We start from the raw sequence: 20788 nt of genomic DNA, 5'->3' as shown, positions 1-20788 counted from the left end.
AAGATCACTTAATCCAAATTCAGAGAAACTTGAAACAAACCTGGCTCCATGGATACGCTGCTGGAAACCATTGTCAATAGAACACAAGTCCAATTGCAGGGTATCGGTACAGAGACACTCGGATTCTCACACTGAGGTCAACATTAATTCATGGATTTCCTCAAGAGATCATGATGATAAATGTATTGCATTCAGAATACAGTATACTGAAACTCATTCAGCTCATTCATTGTTTACAACTTCGCTCTTATGGTTGTATACAAGACGTGATACTGTTAGAATGTGCAGACTGAGGCAGAGAGGGAAAGAAGTGAGAGACTGAAATTGGGCACCAAACTTGAGGCACAAAAATAAAAAGACTAGTGTCCAAGTAAAACAGGGGGAGCTCCAGACACAAGCGCATGTACATAGTGGAGAGTTCAATTAAAGTGAATTTTATTGCACAAAATAACTTTTTCAGGATCTTCAGGATTTTCTTGATCTCTAATTTCTTCCGTTTTTAGATTTTTAATTAAGAGAATATACTTTTCATTTTTGTAGGTATTCCATTAACCTTTTAAAATAAGTCTAATTACGTGGTGTTTGTTTTATTTATTTTTCTCAAAGCTAATTTTTAAATTATGGATTTAAAGTAGCACTGGCATTTGATTTGATTTAAAACATTTTCATTTTTTCTCCATATGTTTTTCTTAAATTTTCACCTGGATAAATGAATAAATAAATAGGAAACTTTGGGCAACCAGAATTTTCAGTTGATTTAATATCCTTTTACTTCTTAGCATAAATTTCAGTATTATCCACTTTCAGTACACAATGATAAATTATTCCTCCTGAGAAAAAAAAAAAAGTTAGAATATATGCCTTAATTGTGGATTTTCTCAGTGTATTCACTCAATTTGCAATGTACTTTCCCTACTCAGTGAACATCATAGTAGGTGCTATTTTATTGGTGTTCTTTTCTTTTTTTCTTTTAGCTTTTTTTGAACAATTTGTTAATGAAAATGTTTGATTCTTGGACACCAGTGAAAAGAGGGTTCAAACATTCCTACTCTACTTAACAGAAAAGTTTGAAAACTTAATTTTTGCATATTTAAAGTTATGGTGTTGTGTTCCGTGTGGCACAATATGCATTTCCAATTTTTCAAACATTTTATTACTGGTGTGGAGTAAGGGTCTGTGACCAAATCTGTTTATAGTACAGGGCGATTGTAATGGGTGGGGCGTCAAGTTATTATGTATTACTGCCTTAATAATAAAGCAATCTAAATGAAATAAAGATCGCGGTAATCTTAGATAAATGTATGAATGAGTGAGGTGTGGCGTTCTTTTTGACTTATTTATGAATGAACTGAATGACCGTGAGATCAGTGAAGGTTGTTTCCAGAAAGATGAGGTAACCTGTCACATGTCAGCTCACAGCATGGAACAAATTGTATTGTTGTTTGGCAATTGGTTCATTTCAAAGGGGCTTGGACCTGTCACCTGTGTATTTCTTCCTCTGGGGAGTGCTGAAAGGAAAAGTGTACAAGAACAAGCCTTGTACACTGGAACAATTAAAGCGAAACATTGAACAGGAAATTGCTGCCATCACCTTTTACAATGCTTGCGGATACCTTTGCCAATATGGAGTGCCATGTTAATCTGTGTTTGCAAGAAAACGACCATTTCCAACACCAAATGTGATTGAATAGTTTATACATCTATTAAGTTATGCACTGCATTTTAGTTTCTATCGCTTTGATGTGTTGCTCACGTAATAAACATAACTCTGGGCCTCACCCATTTGAATGTCCCAGTATTTGAATTTAAACTTAATGTTGACTTGCTTGTTAGTTGTGGTCTACATATTCCTGAATCTTTGTATGCTTATTCAATATCTTATATTATGTTTAGAAAATCATACAGTCCAAGCAGGATTTTATCCCACCAGTATTGACAGTTTTCATGTATACCGACTGAATGCAGCACACTTAAAGCTTTGGCGAGAACTGTAACAGTTATAGCAATAGAGAACATCCACCTCTCGTCTTCTCCTAATATTCCACAGAACACTTCTTTGGGGAGTCATTATCAATAAAAAGGCATAAAGCATACAAAATGGTACACCCACCATTTTGAAACCCATAACAGAGGAAATTGTCAGATTTCAAATTTGTATATTCCAAGGGAAAATTTATAATTTGATTTAATTTGTTCTCCTAAGGACATGTTAATAGCCTGTTTTATATTGAAATGGATACAAATGCCAAGGGTAAACTGGTTATTTATGAAATGTTTTTTATCATTCGGTTCAGGTCATCAGCAAAGTAACATCCATCAGTAAGTAAGTAAGTTTTAGTATTTCAGATTCTTAAAATTTTGAGCATAGTTAACCGATGAAAGCAAATCTTGTAAGACATCAGTACAGATGGTTTTTGATGGTGTACTTTTTGGTTTAATTTGCTAGTAAAGATTTTGAGATTAATACCAAATTATAAAAACCTACTAATCCTTAGTATATAAAACCCAAGCATAAAATTTCAAGATGTTTTATGAAGTTTGACTCTATTATGGGACAATTTGTTTTCTTCTGAGTTGACATGTTAATGACGTGATAATGGTTAAGAATCTGTTTCATGATTGTAATCACTTGGAAATGAGGTGGCATCAAAATGATTATAGTGGCTTTGTTTCTCCTTTTAATCTGTCTGATTACTGTGTGTGTACTACTCCAAATGTTTATTAGCTGCTTGAATAGCTGATCATGCATGTAAGCCTGAACTTCTGAGATTCACAATTTATGCCCTAAATTTTATTGCTCTCACTCATAAGGAATATTGCTGCTTGTGTGCAGCATTGCAGCTGATGGGCTGTGTGCAATACCATGACAATTAAAAGGTAATTATGATAAATCTTCTGAAAGGAGTAGCATCTGTTTTGCCTCAACTAATTACTCCAGCTCATTGTCATTAATTTTATTTTGTTACTTGTTGGATGGGTTTGTCATGTAAACATTAAGCTTCCTTTTGTTTCCTATTGACGGTGCATATATTAGTGCTACATTTGAAATTTAAAAAATCACAATCACTTATGTATGCTAAAGGCGGTGCCCTAATGTTTTATTTGTATAACTTTTTTCATTCTTCTGTCTGTGTGTTTAGGACTGCTATAATGCTCAATACTAAGTACTACATAGTGTTGTTTTTCTTTTGCTCATTATAAAATATTCATTTTGACAATTTTCTTAATTCTTCTTCTTTTGGCTGCTCCCATTAGGGGTTGCCACAGTGGATCATCTTTTTCCATATCTTTCTGTCCTCTATTCTGTTACACCCATCACCTGCATGTCCTCTCTCACCACATCCATAAACCTTCGCTTAGGCCTTAGTCTTTTCCTCTTACCTGGCAGCTCTATCCTTAACATCCTTCTCCCAATATACCCAGAATCTCTCCTCTGCATATGTCCAAACCAACGCAATCTCACCTCTGACTTTGTCTACCAACCGTCCAACTTGAGCTGACCCTCTAATGTACTCATTTCTAATCCTATCCATTCTCGTCACACCCAGTGCAAATCTTAGCATCTTTAACTCTGCCACCTCCAGTTCTGTCTCCTGCTTTCTGGTCAGTGCCACCGTCTCCAACCCATAAAACATAGCTGGTCTCACTACCGTCCTGTAGACCTTCCCTTTTACTCTTGTTGATACCCGTCTGTCACAAATCACTCCTGCCACTCTTCTCCATCTTTTCTACCCTGCCTGCACTCTTTTTCACCTTGCCACCACAATCCCTGTTACTCTGTACTACTGTTCCCAAGTATTTAAACTCCTCCACCTTCGCCAGCTCTACTCCATGCATCCTCACCATTCACTCACCTCCCTCTCATTACTGGGTTTAATTCCGTATAAAATGTGTACACTTATTCCATTGTTCATTCCTGATAAAAAATGCTAGTTTTTCCTCTGTATCCTGCTACCTTTTCCTTTCGTTTGTTTTCCAATGTAAGTAAGTTTGCTTAACTGAAGTTAACATTTGATTGCATGAAATTTTCAAGCAAGTGGAGTGCTAAATTGTAACTTTCTTTAAACCTAAATGTACCGGTAAATGAGTGGTAATATCCTGTGTAATGTATTTCATTTAGATCAAATTTTTTTGGAAATTTTACTTTGGAAATTACTTATCAACATTTTGTATTTAACATAAATTACACTATGTAAATACTGTAAGTAGGTTTGATAATGTTTGTGTATGCATTTTTATTAACAAAGAATCTTGTGTGTTCTTAAACCTTTAAGGTCCACTCTTTTTTCAGGAGCTACATAAATCCCTTGTTAACTTTTTTGCTGAAAACCTTTTAACATTCATTTCTTTTAGTGTGGATTTGGTTCATGCCCAAATTCATGTGGCAGAAGGAAAAAGTTTACCAGACTTGGGGCTTAAACAGGAAAACATTCGTATCAATGGCTGTGCTATTCAGTGCCGTGTGACAACAGAGGATCCAGCCCGGGGGTTCCAGCCAGACACTGGTCGCATTGAGGTAGGAAAAGTAACTGGGCACTAATGATTACAGGGATTGTTTTATTTACCTATATATTTATTGTTATTGATGACCCATAAGCTCCCTAAAACAATTTGTTTCCTTACCTTTAGATTTGGAGGATATACAGTGTGTGTGTATATACAGTTAAATGAACCCTTAATCATTCATTTTAGTAATTGGGCCTCAACCAAAGAAGGAAATTCATGGTAGAGATTAAGATTCTGTCTGTAAAATTAAATTGCTTTGATCTAATTTAGTTCAGCCAATAGGAGTGGAAAGCACAGTGCTCAGTTGTAACACTGTCACGATTGTGTGACCTGGAATTAGGAGGCATGTCTGTGTTCTTCCTCAACTCTGCACAATTAATTTTGATTCATTTTTATTTTCCCCAGAAGAAAGGGATAAGTGGTTTTAAAATAGAAATTCACAATTCCTCTTTATTAGTTGAACCTTTTCTCTGACCTGCTCTCAGACTACCAGTGTCTCTGAAAGCATATGTCCATTTAAAACTTTCTAGTTTAAATACTTAGACAAGTCTTCAATCACTTCTGTTACCAGGGACATGCACAAATTTCTGAAGCTGGATGAGAGTAACCTCTCACAGTGCTATAGCTACTTGCCTTCTGATAGCCACACTTACTGAAAGGTACACAAGCCCTTAATTTTAGGCTTTCTTCTGTTGATTAGCGAGATTTCCATTGTTGCAGGTGAGGCAACTCTGGCACTGTTTATGATAAGTGAAATCTGGATGGTTACTAGCAGGTGTACTATTGTTGGGGTGTCTTTGATGCCCATCAAGATGTTCCTTGTCTGGGCACCCTTCACTTTTTTAGTGTGTTCTTGATTAATGCTTTGCAAGAGTTTAATTGCTGCCTGATTGCAAAACCCCTCTACTTAATGTGGTATGTATAAAGGCTGTTGCCTCGGTAGCAAACTAGTCTCCTAGCATGTCAAGCACAGAAAACGGACGTGACTGATTTGCTTTAAGCCTCAGCCTAGATATATAGTATCAGGACCGTTCTTGGGCATAGGCAAACTAGGTGACTGCCTAGGGCCCCCACTGCCAAGGGGGCCCAGCTGGGCACTTTTTTTTTTTTTTTTAACCAGATAGCCTACAAGTTACAGGTCCATATATTTCAGAAGTACAAATTTTCTCTGGTGGCGGAATTATCAATATGGTTACGCGCGAGCAAAGAGGAAACAGTGATGACGACAGGCAGAATCAAGGTGATGGAGTGGTGGGTGGGGCCCCAGTGGGAAGGCACTGATCATCCACCTCACCTGCCTCCAAGCGTCTGCACAACAAATCGATCATGCATAAATAGTGGAAACTGGGAAGATAAACCATTCCACAAAGCGACTCGACAGTGGGTGGTTTGCTCCGTCCCTCTGTCTGCTCTGCTATAATTATACATGTAGGCTACCTTTTTCGTCGACTAGTTGCATTATCATTAGTCTGTGTATACATGTTCACAAGTTCTATCTGGCACTAATATAATTAAGAACACTGGTCTATGGTCTACTGTACCATCAGTATTTTTGTATGTACAAGTGAGTAATCATTAGCCAATAACGCAACTTGATTTTGTCCTCCCTGTTTGAAAATGAAGTTAGCTCATCAGTCTGATGCTGCTAAATGTAAGAAAAAAGCCACTGAACAGGCTTTTATTGCTTCGCAAAGAGGAGCTCTGTTCAACTTTGTCGCTCACAAAGATGAAGGTTCTAGCCTTAACACTAGTGGCAGCGACATAAATCTCTCGTCTGAGGTCCATTTTGCAACTTCACAATTCAGTTTTATCCTCGGCTCCGGGGGGGCAGGGCCCCCAAAAACCTAAGAATGGCCCTGATAGTATTAAATGCAAGCAGAACCAGGAGTACCCGGTTTGCTAAAAATATCACAATTAACATTGATGTACTTGGAAATTTTTATAAAACTGGTTTCTATAAGACATTCTGTGCCATATTTGAATAATTTGATCAAATGTTATTTTTGTGTTTTTGCAGTCTTCCTAGCTCTGTGGCAGATTCACTTTGCCTTTAGCTTTTCTTGCCATAAATTTGCCCGTGTTATATGGAGTAGTGAACAAATGCAAATTATAAGATCAAATATTGTCAATATGGCAGTTTATTTACCCCATGCACAGTCACTTTGTTATAGCACACTCAATTATAATTGTGACTGATAAGCACAGTGTATTTTTCAGTGTCAAGTGCAACTAAAGAGAACTGTGTAGGGTACCAGACCACAGTGCTTCCTGGATTTCAGAATCATTTTTGAAAATTTTATTGTATGAAAACCGTTAAAGTGAAATTAGCTGAAATGATTGCTGAAAACTGTGCTGTAAGTCAAGCAAACTGCATTTACTTACTTACTTTTTTCTGTGGTTTGGGAAGGTGTATCCTGACACATTTTTCTCACTTTTTGCAAACAAAAGCAACTATTTATTTTAAATTTGTAATTCTTATTTGTCTTGTACTGGAAGTCTGTTGCATTGTCTCCCTTCCGGTTTACACTCTACACCATTCTCGGAGATGGTCCAGTATTACACCGCACTATTTGTGACTCCTAATTCTTTTGCCTCACAAACTGCTGTTCGTAGGTCAGGTAGTCCATGACCCAGGAGATTATGATGCCATCAAAATACAGATCCTTCAGCTTTTTTCCCCCCCAGTCAATGAGAGAGAATGGTGTTAAAGGCACTGGAAAAATCAAAGACTATTATCCTGACTGTAGTGCTGGCTTTGTCCAAATAGAAGTGGGCTCTGTAGAGCATATGGATCAGAGCATCCTCCATAGCTAAATATGCCCTGATAGACAAACTGCAGAGGATCAAAATGTACTGAACCAAGGGATCGGAGCTGTTTTGGGACCAGTGTCTCAAATGTCTTCATCATGTATGAAGTAAGTGCAACTGGTCTAAAGTGCTTAGGATCACTTGAATGCTTTTTCTTTCTTACCGGGACCACACAGGATGTATTCCCACAGTTGGGGAAACCTTCTGCAGACTTGAAGGGGACAGATTCTAAAGGACCACACGGATCTGGCTGGTGCATTTTTTTTTTCTTCTTCCACCTTTGGGCTGATTCCATCAGGCCTTGTAATGCTTTTGCTGCTGCTGTATGTTGTTGTTTTTTTTGTTTTTTTTTTTATATACCCTCCCCTATGGAGGCGGCTTTTAGTGTGAATTTTGTCACATGGAGTCTCATGTTTCACAAATAAACCTAGCAAAAGTTCAAGAGAATAGAATGTATGGCAACTATCGAGCAGAGGCAGATCATACAAAAAGTCTTTGCTTGTATTAATTACTTTATGCTTGTATTAATTACTTTACCTTATCGTAAACTGTCGATTCAATAACACTGTTTAGGAACCTATATTTTTGCAGGTTGCACTTGCTGTAATTCTTTGGTCACTATCCATAGTCCTTGTCCCTTAACCTTAACTCTTTCTCCTTTAACTGGACTCCGTTTGGTTCTGTCTAGTCTGCAAGTTCCAATGTATTTTTTTTTTATTCAATGCCAATCCCTACTGATAATGGAACTTGTTTTAATTTAATGGCTTTTTAGTGCTTTCGCTCTGCATGAAGTCATTCTTACATTGCAGATGTTTCTTTTCTGAGAATAACATCTAAATGATTTGTGGCACGTTAATACTTTCTATTTCTTTACAAATATTTATTTATTTTGTTAAGAAAAACTTTAAAACAAGAAGCAAGTCCTTCTAATCGTGTATATACAGTTGAGTATTAAAAAAATGTATATATTGCCACTTCCTCCCTTAAAGGCAAGGAAAACCAATTGCCATGTTTTATTCCTCAAAACCCACAATGAAGAAATGGGAGTCGGCTAATAACAGATCAAAATGAAAGCATGGTGACAGTTCTTTTTAATTTTGGGCTAACCTTTGTTGGAAATAATGGTGCTTCTGATGCACAGTGCATTGTATTTAATAAAATGCTGCCAAACAGTTTGTTGGCTCCACAAAACTTCATAAGCACTTGGAAATTTAATCTGTTAGATGTGGGAAAAGATGAATTGATCACTCCACTAATTACCACCATTGCTAAATGTAAAACTGATAATTAAGTTTGGTAAGACTCCCTTTCTTTATATTTCTCTGTAGAAGGGCATCTCCTTCAGTAGACTTGCGTTAAGATAACTGAAGCACACTTGTTTTAGGCAACAGAATAAAAAAATTTATTGGTAAATACAATGATTATAGAAACATAACCTGCATATGTATTGACAGAAGGCAGGATGCAAAACAGGTGAGACAGATAAGCATAACAGCATGTAAGAGCCTGGCTGTTTACTAGCTATTTAGAATTCTAATTTATCTTTGCAGTTTTACAGTACCATGTGTTTATGGTTGGTGTCTGATGTTGTATGGACGAGTTTGTTGCTTCAGTTTCAAGTGAATTCTTGTTGCATTGGAGTGCACTCTTTCTCTTCTTACATGTAGTACTAGGGTGTTGTACCGTGTTAGCCATTATGAATGTAGAGAAAAGCCAAGCAAAATGACACCTTTTATTGGCTATCTAGAAAGATTGCAATATGCAAGCTTTCGAGGCAACTCAGGCCCCTTCTTCAGGCAAGATGTAATCGGGGCCTGAGTTGCCTCGAAAGCTTGCATATTGTAATCTTTCTAATTAGCCAATAAAAGGTGTCATTTTGCTTGGCTTTTCTCTTCTTACATGGTACTTTTTCTGCGGTGTGCTGCCTTTCTCAGCTCGCTGTTAGACTCTGTGCTGTGCACTCTGCAGCTTCACAGAAAAAAGCATTACTCATTTTGGCACAAAAGTGTACATGCTGAAATTCCCTTTTTGAAGTATTAAATGTTTCTCGGTCTTCTCACACTGGGCTCTGTCATTCACACAGAGCTTCACTTGGCAGAGTGAATCTTAGAGCTACAGTACTTCAGTGTATCCAGTTCTAAGACTCTATGGAGAGTAGCTTCCAGGCCAGTGAAAGTTAGTAAGGTCCTTGCTCTGCTGAGAGCAGATGGCTTCACACTCCAAAGAGTGGCTTGTCTGCTTTCTGTTCACTCAAAGAACAGAGATTGTCAGCTTTCAGCTTCTCGAAACAGTGCATTGTGTGCTTTTTGGCTTCCCAAAGACAGATCAACAGCTTTTATGTTTCAAAGACCAAAAGATATTGTCAGTCTTTAGCTCCCCTAAAAAAGACAACAGAGATATTACAGCTTATTTTGAAGCAAGGTGTAATCTCTGGTGATTAGATCAAGGTCACTTCCAGTTACAGAGCCATAAACTCGTGCTCATAGGCACTTATATTGTCCAGCACATACAGGCAGGTTCAGTTCATGGTCACAAGCCTAAAATGTCCATTTAGGTGCTTTTTGTTTGGAGTCTCTGCACAGGTGTTGGGTCAGCTCTGATTTACACCTTTTGGTTATTGGATGAAATACAGAAAACCAAAGAGTTGGTACATGCTGCATTTCAGAGGTGTCTGGACTCATTGGGAAATTCTAAACTTTCACTGCTGTTAGTTTTAAAAATTTGACAATGAAAATGTAACCGAGGCATCTTTTCATGCAAGTTACCGTATTTTTGATTAACGGCAATGCTCGCACTACTGCAGAAACACTTGCAACGTAAGATATTGTAGCATGTTTGTTAAATGAGCAGTCTGCTCAAAAAGTAGATGCAGTACAATTGTCAATTCCGTTAAACGTCGTATTAAAGATCTTTCTGATGACATAGAAAGAGCTAACGGATGAATGAATTCACTGATGTTTCATGACTTGCTGTTTTTACTTGTATTTTTCCAATAGATTAAATAATTCTTTTGGAAGAAGACATACTTACAGTATATGAATCTCTGCAAAACACCACAACTGGGGAAGAAATATTCAACTGATAATTTCATTACAAAGGATGAAATCTGGAGAAATAATTGTACTAATGGCACTCAAACAATGGTTGGAAAGTGAAAGGAACTGTAACATGTATATAAAAAGTAGCCACACAAAGCATTTACAGTCACTTTTTTCTGCATAGATAAGCTCTGGTAACTAAAGAAATACTAGAATATTTAGAAATTGTTGTAGATGAAGCAGTAAAAATTAACCATTCAAATCTTATCTGCCTCAAACCAGATTTTTAATTTTTGTGCTGTGAAATAGGTAGTCAACATAAAATGCTTGTTTTACAAACTGAAGTAAAAAAGTTATTCAGAGGAAAAATATTGACACTATTTTTCTTCACTTAAAGTATATTGGAACTGAATTTTGTTGACTATTTTAACAAATTTTTCATGGCTAGTGAGGCTTACATGTCTGCCAGATTATTTTTTCAAAAATACATGAAATTAATATGTCACTACGAGGGAAGAATGTGTCAGTTTTCAGCACAAAGGATAACATTTCCTCCTTCAATAAAACTGGAATTATTGACATCTTCAGTTGAACCAGCCACTTAGGGTTTTTAAATAAAAAAAAAATTGTTCTATGCCAGTCAAGCTAGTGTGACGCTGAGATGCACAGCTGCACTTGGGTCCTAATTTGGGAGCCCGAGGTTTTGTAGGGTGGGTGCGGCAATGTGCTGTATCAAGGCATGTTCCCAACTTCCTCCTCTTCCACTGCACAAAATATTTTTGACTGCTTTTCCACCTTGTATGTATTTTCCATTAAAGTCAATGCTAAAATCCATGAATAAATTTCTAGTCTGATTTTAACTAATAATTCTTGGGTTTAAAATCTATTTATAATTACAGCTAAGGCTGTTGGCTTCAGAGCAAATGAATATGAAAGCCTATTTAATTTCATATGTGACTCTGATTTGAAACTGAAATATAAGAGACTTGCATTAAATTTCTGGGGTAGCTTTACAGAATTCCCCAGTGTGTCAAAACCAGCAATTACTTCCTTTTATAATGACTTACTTGTGCAAGTCTGGATTGTCATATTAACCATCCATCCATTATCCAACCTGCTATATCCTAAGAAAAACAAAGTATAGGAGTAGAGGAGGATTCAACCTTCTAATGTTGTACAGTAATCCCTCCTCCATCGCGGGGGTTGCGTTCCAGAGCCACCCGCGAAATAAGAAAATCCGCGAAGTAGAAACCATATGTTTTATATGGTTATTTTTATATTGTCATGCTTGGGTCACAGATTTGCACAGAAACACAGGAGGTTGTAGAGAGACAGGAACGTTATTCAAACACTGCAAACAAACATTTGTCTCTTTTTCAAAAGTTTAAACTGTGCTCCATGACAAGACAGAGATGACAGTTCCGTCTCACAATTAAAAGAATGCAAACATATCTTCCTCTTCAAAGGAGTGCGCATCAGGAGCACAGAATGTCAGAAAGAGAGAGGAAAGCAAACAAATCAATAGAGCTGTTTGGCTTTTAAGTATGCGAAGCACTGCGCACAAAGCTGTTGAAGGCGGCAGCTCACACCCCCTCTGTCAGGAGCAGACAAAGAGAGAGAGAGAGACAGAGAAAAACAAACAAGCAAAAATCAATACATGCCCTTCGAGCTTTTAAGTATGCGAAGCACCGTGCAGCATGTCGCTTCACGAAGCAGCTGCACAGAAGGTAGCAACGTGAAGATCATCTTTCAGCATTTTTAGACAAGCGTCCGTATGGTCTAGGTGTGCGAACAGCCCCCCTGCTCAATCCCCCTACGTCAGGATCAGAGAAAGTCAGCGCGAGAGAGAGAAAAGTAAGTTGGGTTTCTTCTCAGCCATCTGCCAATAGCATCCCTTGTATGAAATCAACTGGGCAAACCAACTGAGGAAGCATGTACCAGAAATTAAAAGACCCATTGTCCGCAGAAGTCCGCGAACCAGCAAAAAATCCACGATATATATTTAAATATGCTTACATATAAAATCCGCGATTAGAGTGAAGCCGCGAAAGGAGAAGCGCGATATAGCGAGGGATCACTGTACATGATATTAATAGCATTTGTGGTTCTATGACCCTGAAGCACAGATCTAATTTAATACTGGCCTTTGTTTCTTTTTGAAAATGTAATTCATAATCTACCAAGACAAAGAATTCTAATGTAAGTACAATTGTAATTTTCAGCTTTCTTACCTCTACTGTGTATGTATTTTTGTTTTGGTTTTTCTTCATTTTTTTTAACCAACACAAATACAAGTATTTTCCATGACACACACGTTTGACCAGTTGCTTAATAAAAAGAGCTTATTGCTCAAGTAACACATCTGCTACATTTTAGTTCTCTTGCTCATTTAAGATTTTGAACCCTTATTACTTATTTTAGTTTTAAACAGCTTGGTTGGTTTTTGTGGTTTTTAATTGCTCCTTATTAGCATTAAGATGCAATTGACAAGAAACCAGCCAGCAGTTCTCCATTTAGTTTGTTTCCATTTACACCTACAGTATGTGTGTTTATAATGCATTTGGTGTAATTAAATACTTGGAAGGAAAGTGAAGAGAAAAAAGTGAAAATGCTGAGAATTACTCATATATTTTAGGCTTCAAATCATTTGGATGATATAGAAAGGAAAATTAAGTTTATAGGAAATGAGAATGACGTGACCGCACTAGGAAGCCATTAAATTTTTGGCAAGTATTGTTTTCTAATTAAGCAACTAGGTTGGAACAAAAACCTGCAGCCACTGTAGCCCACTAGGACTGACTTTGCCCACCCTTGGATTAGAACAAAAACCTGCATCCACTGCAGCCCTTGAACACCATGCTAGAGGTTTCCTGTTTTTAAAATATGTATCCTTTGACATAGCTTCAAAGTATGTCATTGGCCCAATGTACTTGGATACAAGTCACATTTTAATGAGCACCCTTAAGTTCAAAAGTGTTGTTTATTATATCTATTACCAAAAAAAAAAAAATCTTGGAAGGAGACACTTACAAATCCCATGAGACAAGTCTTTATGCTAAGAGATTTAACCATGCCTGGGGCCGGAAATAAGACAGAGTAAATAACAAAATAGAACGTTGTAAAGAATTCAAAAACGATGGCACAGTATACATGCAGAGCAGGTTAAAGGTAATGGAAGTATGAAAATTCAAAAGTCTCAAAAGATAGTAAAGATCGCTTTAGCGCAAACAAATTATTTCTCGGTGAAATAACAGAACAGTGAAAAGAGATTGAATAGCCATCCATCCATCCATTTTCCAACCCGCTGAATCCGAACACAGGGTCACGGGGGTCTGCTGGAGCCAATCCCAGCCAACACAGGGCACAAGGCAGGAAACAATCCTGGGCAGGGTGCCAACCCACCGCAGGTGATTGAATATGTTGTTTTCATTTAAACTTTAAATTGGAGACTTGAAGAGGCGTATCCGAGAATTCAAAGATTTGTTTGGTGAAAGTTAAATCCTGCAAGAGAATCTCAAGGCCCGTGAGACGAGCTTATGCAAAGAGATTTGCAAAAGGTCCTGACCACATAATCATGCACATCGTTCAACAATTTCTCATTTGTGTGAATGCTATTGTCGACACTTGTAGAGAGAAAGAAACAATATTCACTCACGGGCAGTTATATATTGTGTTATCACGATGTAATTCCAAACATGAAATCAAAGTTCAATGCTATGTTGATGAAAAGGTAACTGTGAAAAGAAATTGAATATATGGACATAGGTGGTATGACAGAAGTATATAGATATTGTTTGGCTTTAAACTTTAATTCGGAGACTTGTAAATCGTCTAATTTGTGTTGCTATCAGGGAAAATTAGTGTTTCTTCTTAATGAAGAGGCCTATCCGCGAGAATTAAGTTTTGTTGTTTGGTGAAAGTGAAATCCACATAAGTGAGCGATGGACACGAATTTGCAGGTGCGAAGCACAGGCATGGTTGGCGAGTATATGGTATATGTATACATATGTGTGTGTATATGTAGTGTGTGTATGTATGTGTGTGTGTGTATACTTTTTTCATAAAATATGTTGTTGTACCTTGCAAAACTGAATAACCTTTATGGCACAATAACAATTCAATACATTTATGGTCACTACAGTATTTGGATTTAATAATCTTCATGTGGGAAAAGGCTGACTCGCATATATAAATAGAGCCGAATGATGCAGTCAAGGAGGTAGCACATTTCCTCATGTTTGGGTACTTTTCCTCTGTGAGTAAGTTCCAAAACTGTCCATGAGCCCCATACTTCAGTTGAATGTCATCCTGTAGTGTCAAAATCTCATCCTTCACTGTAGAGGAGTTTTAGGTGAAAGAGTGTTGCAAGTTTTGATGAGGGGGAATCACCCTCAACATCTTCCCTAAATGGATAGCACTTAAATGTAGTGATTGGCTCAAGTAAAGCTGAGTCTTGAAACTGTCTGTCAAAGTCTGACAGACAATTTTCAATCTGCTCTATGTAGCGTATGCTGTGAAGTTGCGCACACGCCTTCCATTGCGTCTCCAGCTCTGACGCGAGGTTTTGGATGTTCCCCAAATCAAGGCTCTGCAGCTTTGAGGACAGATGTTTGAAAGCATTAACTGAGCTAATCATATTGACCATGGTTTTGTCTTTTCCTTGCAGCTGTAAATTAAGCTCATTTAACATGTTGGTCAGATCGGAAAAAAATGCCAAGTCTAGCAGCCATTGATCGTTATTAAGTTGCTTGTATTCTGCATGTTTGACAAGGAGAAACCCTTTTTTCTCTGGCCAGGGGTCTCGAAATCTCAGCAGGAATTTCTCCCTAGCCATCTGTCTCAAGGAAAGCCTCTTTTATCATCTCTCCATCTTGGAAGGACTTCTTATGCTTAATGATCGAGTGACTCACCCGGAACGATGCTTCGATGTGTCTGCCTTTGCTTTTGAATTCAGCCGAGTGAAAAATGACGGCTGTCCAATTAACTGCAATTTTAGTTCCCTCTCCTTTCTCTTTCTCTGAGCGCTTTTCAGAAGGAAGTCAATTTCGTAGTTTTTATGAACAGTTCGAAAGTGCCTTTCCACATTTTCCCTCTTTGGAATAGCAATGATAGATTGACAGATCAGACAAACGCACTTCGATTGTGACTTTGTGAGAGAAAAAAATCCTCTTCCAATTCCACATCCAGCCCATACCCTCCCCAAACAATTTTTTTTTTTTTTTTTTTTTTAAATCCCTTCTTTAGTCAATATAAATTGGAAGGCTAACTAGATCACAGCCAGAGTTTTGCAGTAGCTCGCGCGTTTGATCGTGCGTGCAGGATGACCACTGTGTTAGAAGAAGTGATCTGACTGGCCGTACTGTATGTCAGTCAAGTGGCAAATGCCATAGGGAGGATATATGATAGACTAACGTTTTAAAAAACTTTTTTTTTTATTTTGAATGCAACGCGATCTACCTGCACTACCTTTCCGATCTACCGGTCGATCGCAATCGATGCATTGAGCACCCCTGGTATAGTGCATTAAGGTGTTATAAGGAAACAAATTTTTTTTTACTGGAAATTTAAGCATTCTGGTGGCCCACTGGACATAGACTTCATACACTTAAGGTGTCCATTAGTAAATAGAGTTGATCCATCTGTGTGCCACATGAATGGTCCAAACGGGCAACAAGCTTAACTAAGGAAACCCCTCAATAAGCGCTCATTCATTTGGTGTAGTGTAAAGTCACATACTCCTGTCATGTTGTTGTTTCACCCCTAATCATTATAACATAACAGTACACAAATTAAACCATACCTGACACAGTGGATATTATGGCAATAATACCTCTATTAAATTGCTGTCCCTGCTTATATATTTGAACAATTTACAACTCTTCATGAACAGTCTCATCAAAAAAAATCATTGAATGACTGATAGGATTAGGTCAAATATAAAATTTACAAATATGTAAAACTGATTTTCATTTAACAGTTGTTGTTCCTGTCTTGCTGACATGTTTGAAAATAGTAGTATTGTGTAATTTGCTGTTATGATGTTATAGAAGGGACTTCAATGGGAATATAACTTTTATGTGACACATATATGCAGTAAATAAGCAGCTCTTTGAAGTCATAAAGTATAGCTTTATGAGAAAAGAGGCCCTTTTTCTATAAGATTTGTTTTGAACATATACAGGGTAATGCCGTAATTGTGTTACTCCCATAACAACACCATAATATTCTTAAGAATTGATTTATAATTTCAACACATTTGGTTAGAGGGGAATTTTTAATGTGCATTTTTCGTCATGGACTTAAGACATTGGAACATTGGGGGGTTGCTGCAGATACAGACAAAATGGGGATGGTCATCATTTTATATATTGAGGTTCATATACATGTTTTGCAGAAAAGATTTAATGTGGCTTAGTCTCTTTAAAGCACTCATTTCCTGTTAAGTTTAAATGAAAACTTCATGATGCTCATGTGGATGAGTTACTAGATGTATCATGCAAAAATTTGTAACAAATGCATCCTCCCTCTGTCAGACATTTTAAACTATACCACATATTAAATAACATGTTTTTTTTTAAATAGCGTTCTCTAAAATCACTAAAATCAGTGAGAATCTTAATATGCAAAACAAATGTACCGATTTTTTTTTTTTTTTTTAAATTACATGTTATTAAATGAAGAGCTTTAAGTACATGGTTTAGAGGTATTGAGCAAAGGCATGCTGACATTAAGAAAAATTCCTATCTTTATAGAGTCCAGAGAAAATAAATGTGACCCTTCCTATATTCCTTGGTTGAGGAACAGGTTAAAATCTGTATATTGTGGCATTAGTGTTAGATAGCCTTAGAGCTGTGATGGTCAAGGGATTGTAGATTACTTGTGCAAGATGGATTTATAGAACCATACTTATTTTGATAATGTAAAATGAATAACTCATATGGTTGATGTCTTACAATGACATATGATAGGGCTTCTTAGGGTGATGGCTTTACTAGAGCTAGTCCTGAATGAGAAAGTTGAAGGCCATGCATGATATTTGGTTTTAGGATAAATATGCTAAAGGGTCACACTGATGTGGTAATGTTTGGTTGTGTGGATGTTTTTATTTTCCCCACCTAAGGGAAAGTTCTTGGATAAAATGACTCCTTTAGAAGTAGATGACAAAACTATTTCAGCTCAGATACATTTGGTGTATGCTATACATGTTGGCATTTGTGTCAAATGCTTAAGCTTTTGTTAGAGGTTAAATGTAGGGTGCTCTTTCACTTAAGTCTTCATTTGCAATTCTCTCTTAGGCTCAGCAAAATACAATGTTTGAGTGTATGTTTTAATTTTGAGGACTGTTAACTCAAATTATACCAAAAGTGCAACATTTAAATCTTTAATATTCTGGCAGCTGTAAAGAGCAAAAGGTTATTGAACCTTACAGATTCAGATTTATAAATAGAAATTGAACCTGTACTTTGAGTGGGTTGTGCCACATATTGACGGACTTGTTTTTTTTTTTTTTTTTTTTTTTTTTTTTTTTTTAAATTGCTAACTTTGTCATTTTTTCATACTCATTTTCCCTTTCATACCTGTGCTGTACAGGGACTGGAGCAGTCCTTGACTCTTGCATGCTGTATAATTTGTAATATTTTATATTTGATAGGAATTGGTCAGGGTTTTGGGAGTTTTTTTTGTATTTTGGGGGAAAAAAAAAAAGTTTAATAAATTAAAAATTAGTCTTTAGTAACGGGCAATAATTTGATTGGTTTATGACCCAGCTCTTCTTAAAAGCTATTATTTAAATGGACTGATTTTGATCACTTTTTCTCACCTAAAATACATTATTATCATCATCATACTACCATTTGCCCAATTAACTTACAGGAGAAATATCTGTTTGTGGAATTTAAGTGCCTCACTTTTATTTCCATCTTAATTACATATTGCGATGGGTGAATTCTTTATTGGCCAATATTCAGTACTTGATCTGTGTACTTTCCGTGCACTCAGATTTAGGTTTTTAAGGAGTAGCTTCTTAAATGAAGCTTGGTGTGACTTGCACTCTGAATATAACCCATGTTATGATACAGTACAATCCAGGAAGATGTAGATATTCTATAAAGTTGGATTATTAAATCAAATGGATTAAATTCAGTCAGTTAATGCATAAAGTGTTAATGAGCAGTCAGTTCTAATGGGGTAAAAATGTTGCAATAGCAGCTGTTGGTCAGGATTAAAAAAAAAATTCAAGAAATTCATTTTTTAGTCATTGAGTTTGCACACGATATTCTGTAAAACATAAATCTCTGCAAATGATTGAATATTTAAGGATTACTTGCTGCAACCTGACCATTGCTGATTTAGTATATGCCTTAATGGAAAGGTTGTCCAATGCCATTGTTAGACACACATTTCAAACTTCTTTTAAGCACTGGAAAATGTCACCTCTCAAGTAAACTATGTACCTTTTGCAGCTTCAAGTCCAACACCCAACCCAAAAATGTAACAATTTTTAAATCTGTTAATGCCTTTTGGTTCATCATGTTTATTCAGCTAAGCTGCCAAACTTTTCAGAATTTCATCAGTTTTTAAGCTTTGAAAGTACCCAAAAGTTACACTAGAACTAATCACTTTTTGATTGAGCTTGATTGCTTGCATTGATTTTTTTTTTTTTTCCAGTGAAAGCTCACCAAACTGGAGAGGTTTCATTAAGATATCCAAGCAATCTGTTAATGTCATTGGATTTTGCTAATGGTTTTCACTACAAAAGACTTGATGGATAAATTGGCCTACACAATCTGTTTTTCTAAGCTTTACAGTGATTTAGCTGTAGTACTCATTTATGTGAGGTACTGTGGTAGTTGAGCTAGCACACTGTTTTGTTTTGCCTGTAATCGGAGCAGTAAGATCGATTTTTACCAGAGAGTAAAAATTGGAATATTAGACTTTACATCAAAGAAAATTTCTTTTCATTAAAATGAACACTGCTTGCTTGAGTTTGGATGTTGAGTGAGCTTGTGTTAAGTGCAGCAGCTCGCACTTTCAATTAGGAAAAGAGATAACGAAGAATTTGAAATTACTGCTTAGTAAACAATAGGCTTGTTGGTGTAACAGGAAAATTGTCTATTTTAGTGTTTTTTTTTTTTTTTTTAACTGCCGATATCAATTGAATCAATGTATGAGAAATATATGTTGAGCTTTGTTTCAAATAAGTACATTACAGAAGAAATTAAACAATGAGAGCATTTTATTTTCCTTACCTTATGAATTATGGATAAATATTTGCTGTACATATTGTATTAGCTATGATCTGCCTATCAAAAGGAACCCCAACCCATTTGGCTGCCTCTACCTCGCACAATGACCTTGAGCAATGTGGTATAGTACACCCCCAAAATTCATGGGGGTTACATTCCTAGAGCACCCGCGAATTGTGAAAAACCGCAACTTTTGGATGTGGTTTAAGAAATGCCTTTTAAATGCCTATTTTTATAGTTTAAACCCTAAATACAGTATGCCCCCAAAGCACTTTAATTTTGTTGCAAACTCAGCTTAATACATTAATACATTGCCTAAAAACAGAATGTAAAGGTAAATCCATATACTGTACAGTACTGTACTGCTAGGTCTCCCGCGGTGCTAGAATGTAAAATACCGATGTTACCGCTATATGTACTGTAATTCATGCAAGTGCGTTTTTCTTTGGTATGTGGTGTCTTTTTTTTTTTTTTTTTTTTTTTTTGTTCTAAGTACATAATAATTTCATTTAATTAAAATATAGTAAAATGTACAGGTACTCACCAATAAGTGATATTGATGATGAAGATGAAGCAGCTGTGCAGTATGATGTAGAGGATTTAAAACTCCTCCGGTGGCGCCTCTTCTTCAGGAGGAGTCATATCTTTGGAGGGGTCGTCTTCTGGTGGGGTTTCATTCTGGCTTTTTCTTTATAGGTTTCAGGAACATTGTGATGGGAAGTTGCTGTCGTTTCTTCATGGCAGCATCGATGCCATTATTAACTGAGAGCCCGAACAATATAGGGATCCCATGCTTCAATCATCCCTTGTAAATCACTTCTGAAAACGATCAAACCATCCCTTACTGGCTTGAAAATCTTCAGGCTCCGGTGCTGTTGATGGTCCTGGTTGCGGTTTTTTGGTACCTTCTAAATTGTCTCCTGTAGTGAACTGCTGGTACAATTTCCGTGCTTTCTTACAAATGATGTTACCGTCCAAGGGGATGTTTTTCTTCCTGCAGTCGGTGATCCACAATGCCAAGGCAGATTCCATCCTGACGATATTTTTATTCCTTTCGGTCGTAACCTTTTTGGCACAGAAACTTAGATACGGTACTCCGGATCGCTGCCTCGTTCTTCTTTATGTAGCGTACAGTGCTTTCATTAATGCCATAGTGGTGTGCTACTGCAGCATGACTTTTTAGTTCCCAGA

General features: G+C 36.8%; 1 protein-coding gene across 2 annotated transcripts in view; it reads left to right on the top strand.

The window, feature by feature from the left end:
- Positions 1 to 20788, top strand: part of pcxa (pyruvate carboxylase a) — a 725880-nt gene that overhangs the window by 123331 nt on the left and 581761 nt on the right. For both annotated transcript variants that reach the window (XM_051932342.1, XM_028802434.2), the window contains exon 8: positions 4354 to 4516. In XM_051932342.1, the coding sequence (XP_051788302.1) occupies positions 4354 to 4516 (163 nt within the window). The remainder of the gene's footprint in view (positions 1 to 4353; positions 4517 to 20788) is intronic.

Source organism: Erpetoichthys calabaricus, chromosome 1 (genome assembly GCF_900747795.2).
Source record: "Erpetoichthys calabaricus chromosome 1, fErpCal1.3, whole genome shotgun sequence".
NCBI lineage: Eukaryota > Metazoa > Chordata > Cladistia > Polypteriformes > Polypteridae > Erpetoichthys > Erpetoichthys calabaricus.
The sequence above is the reverse complement of the archived record's forward strand: the minus strand, read 5'-3'. Positions and strand labels throughout refer to the sequence as shown.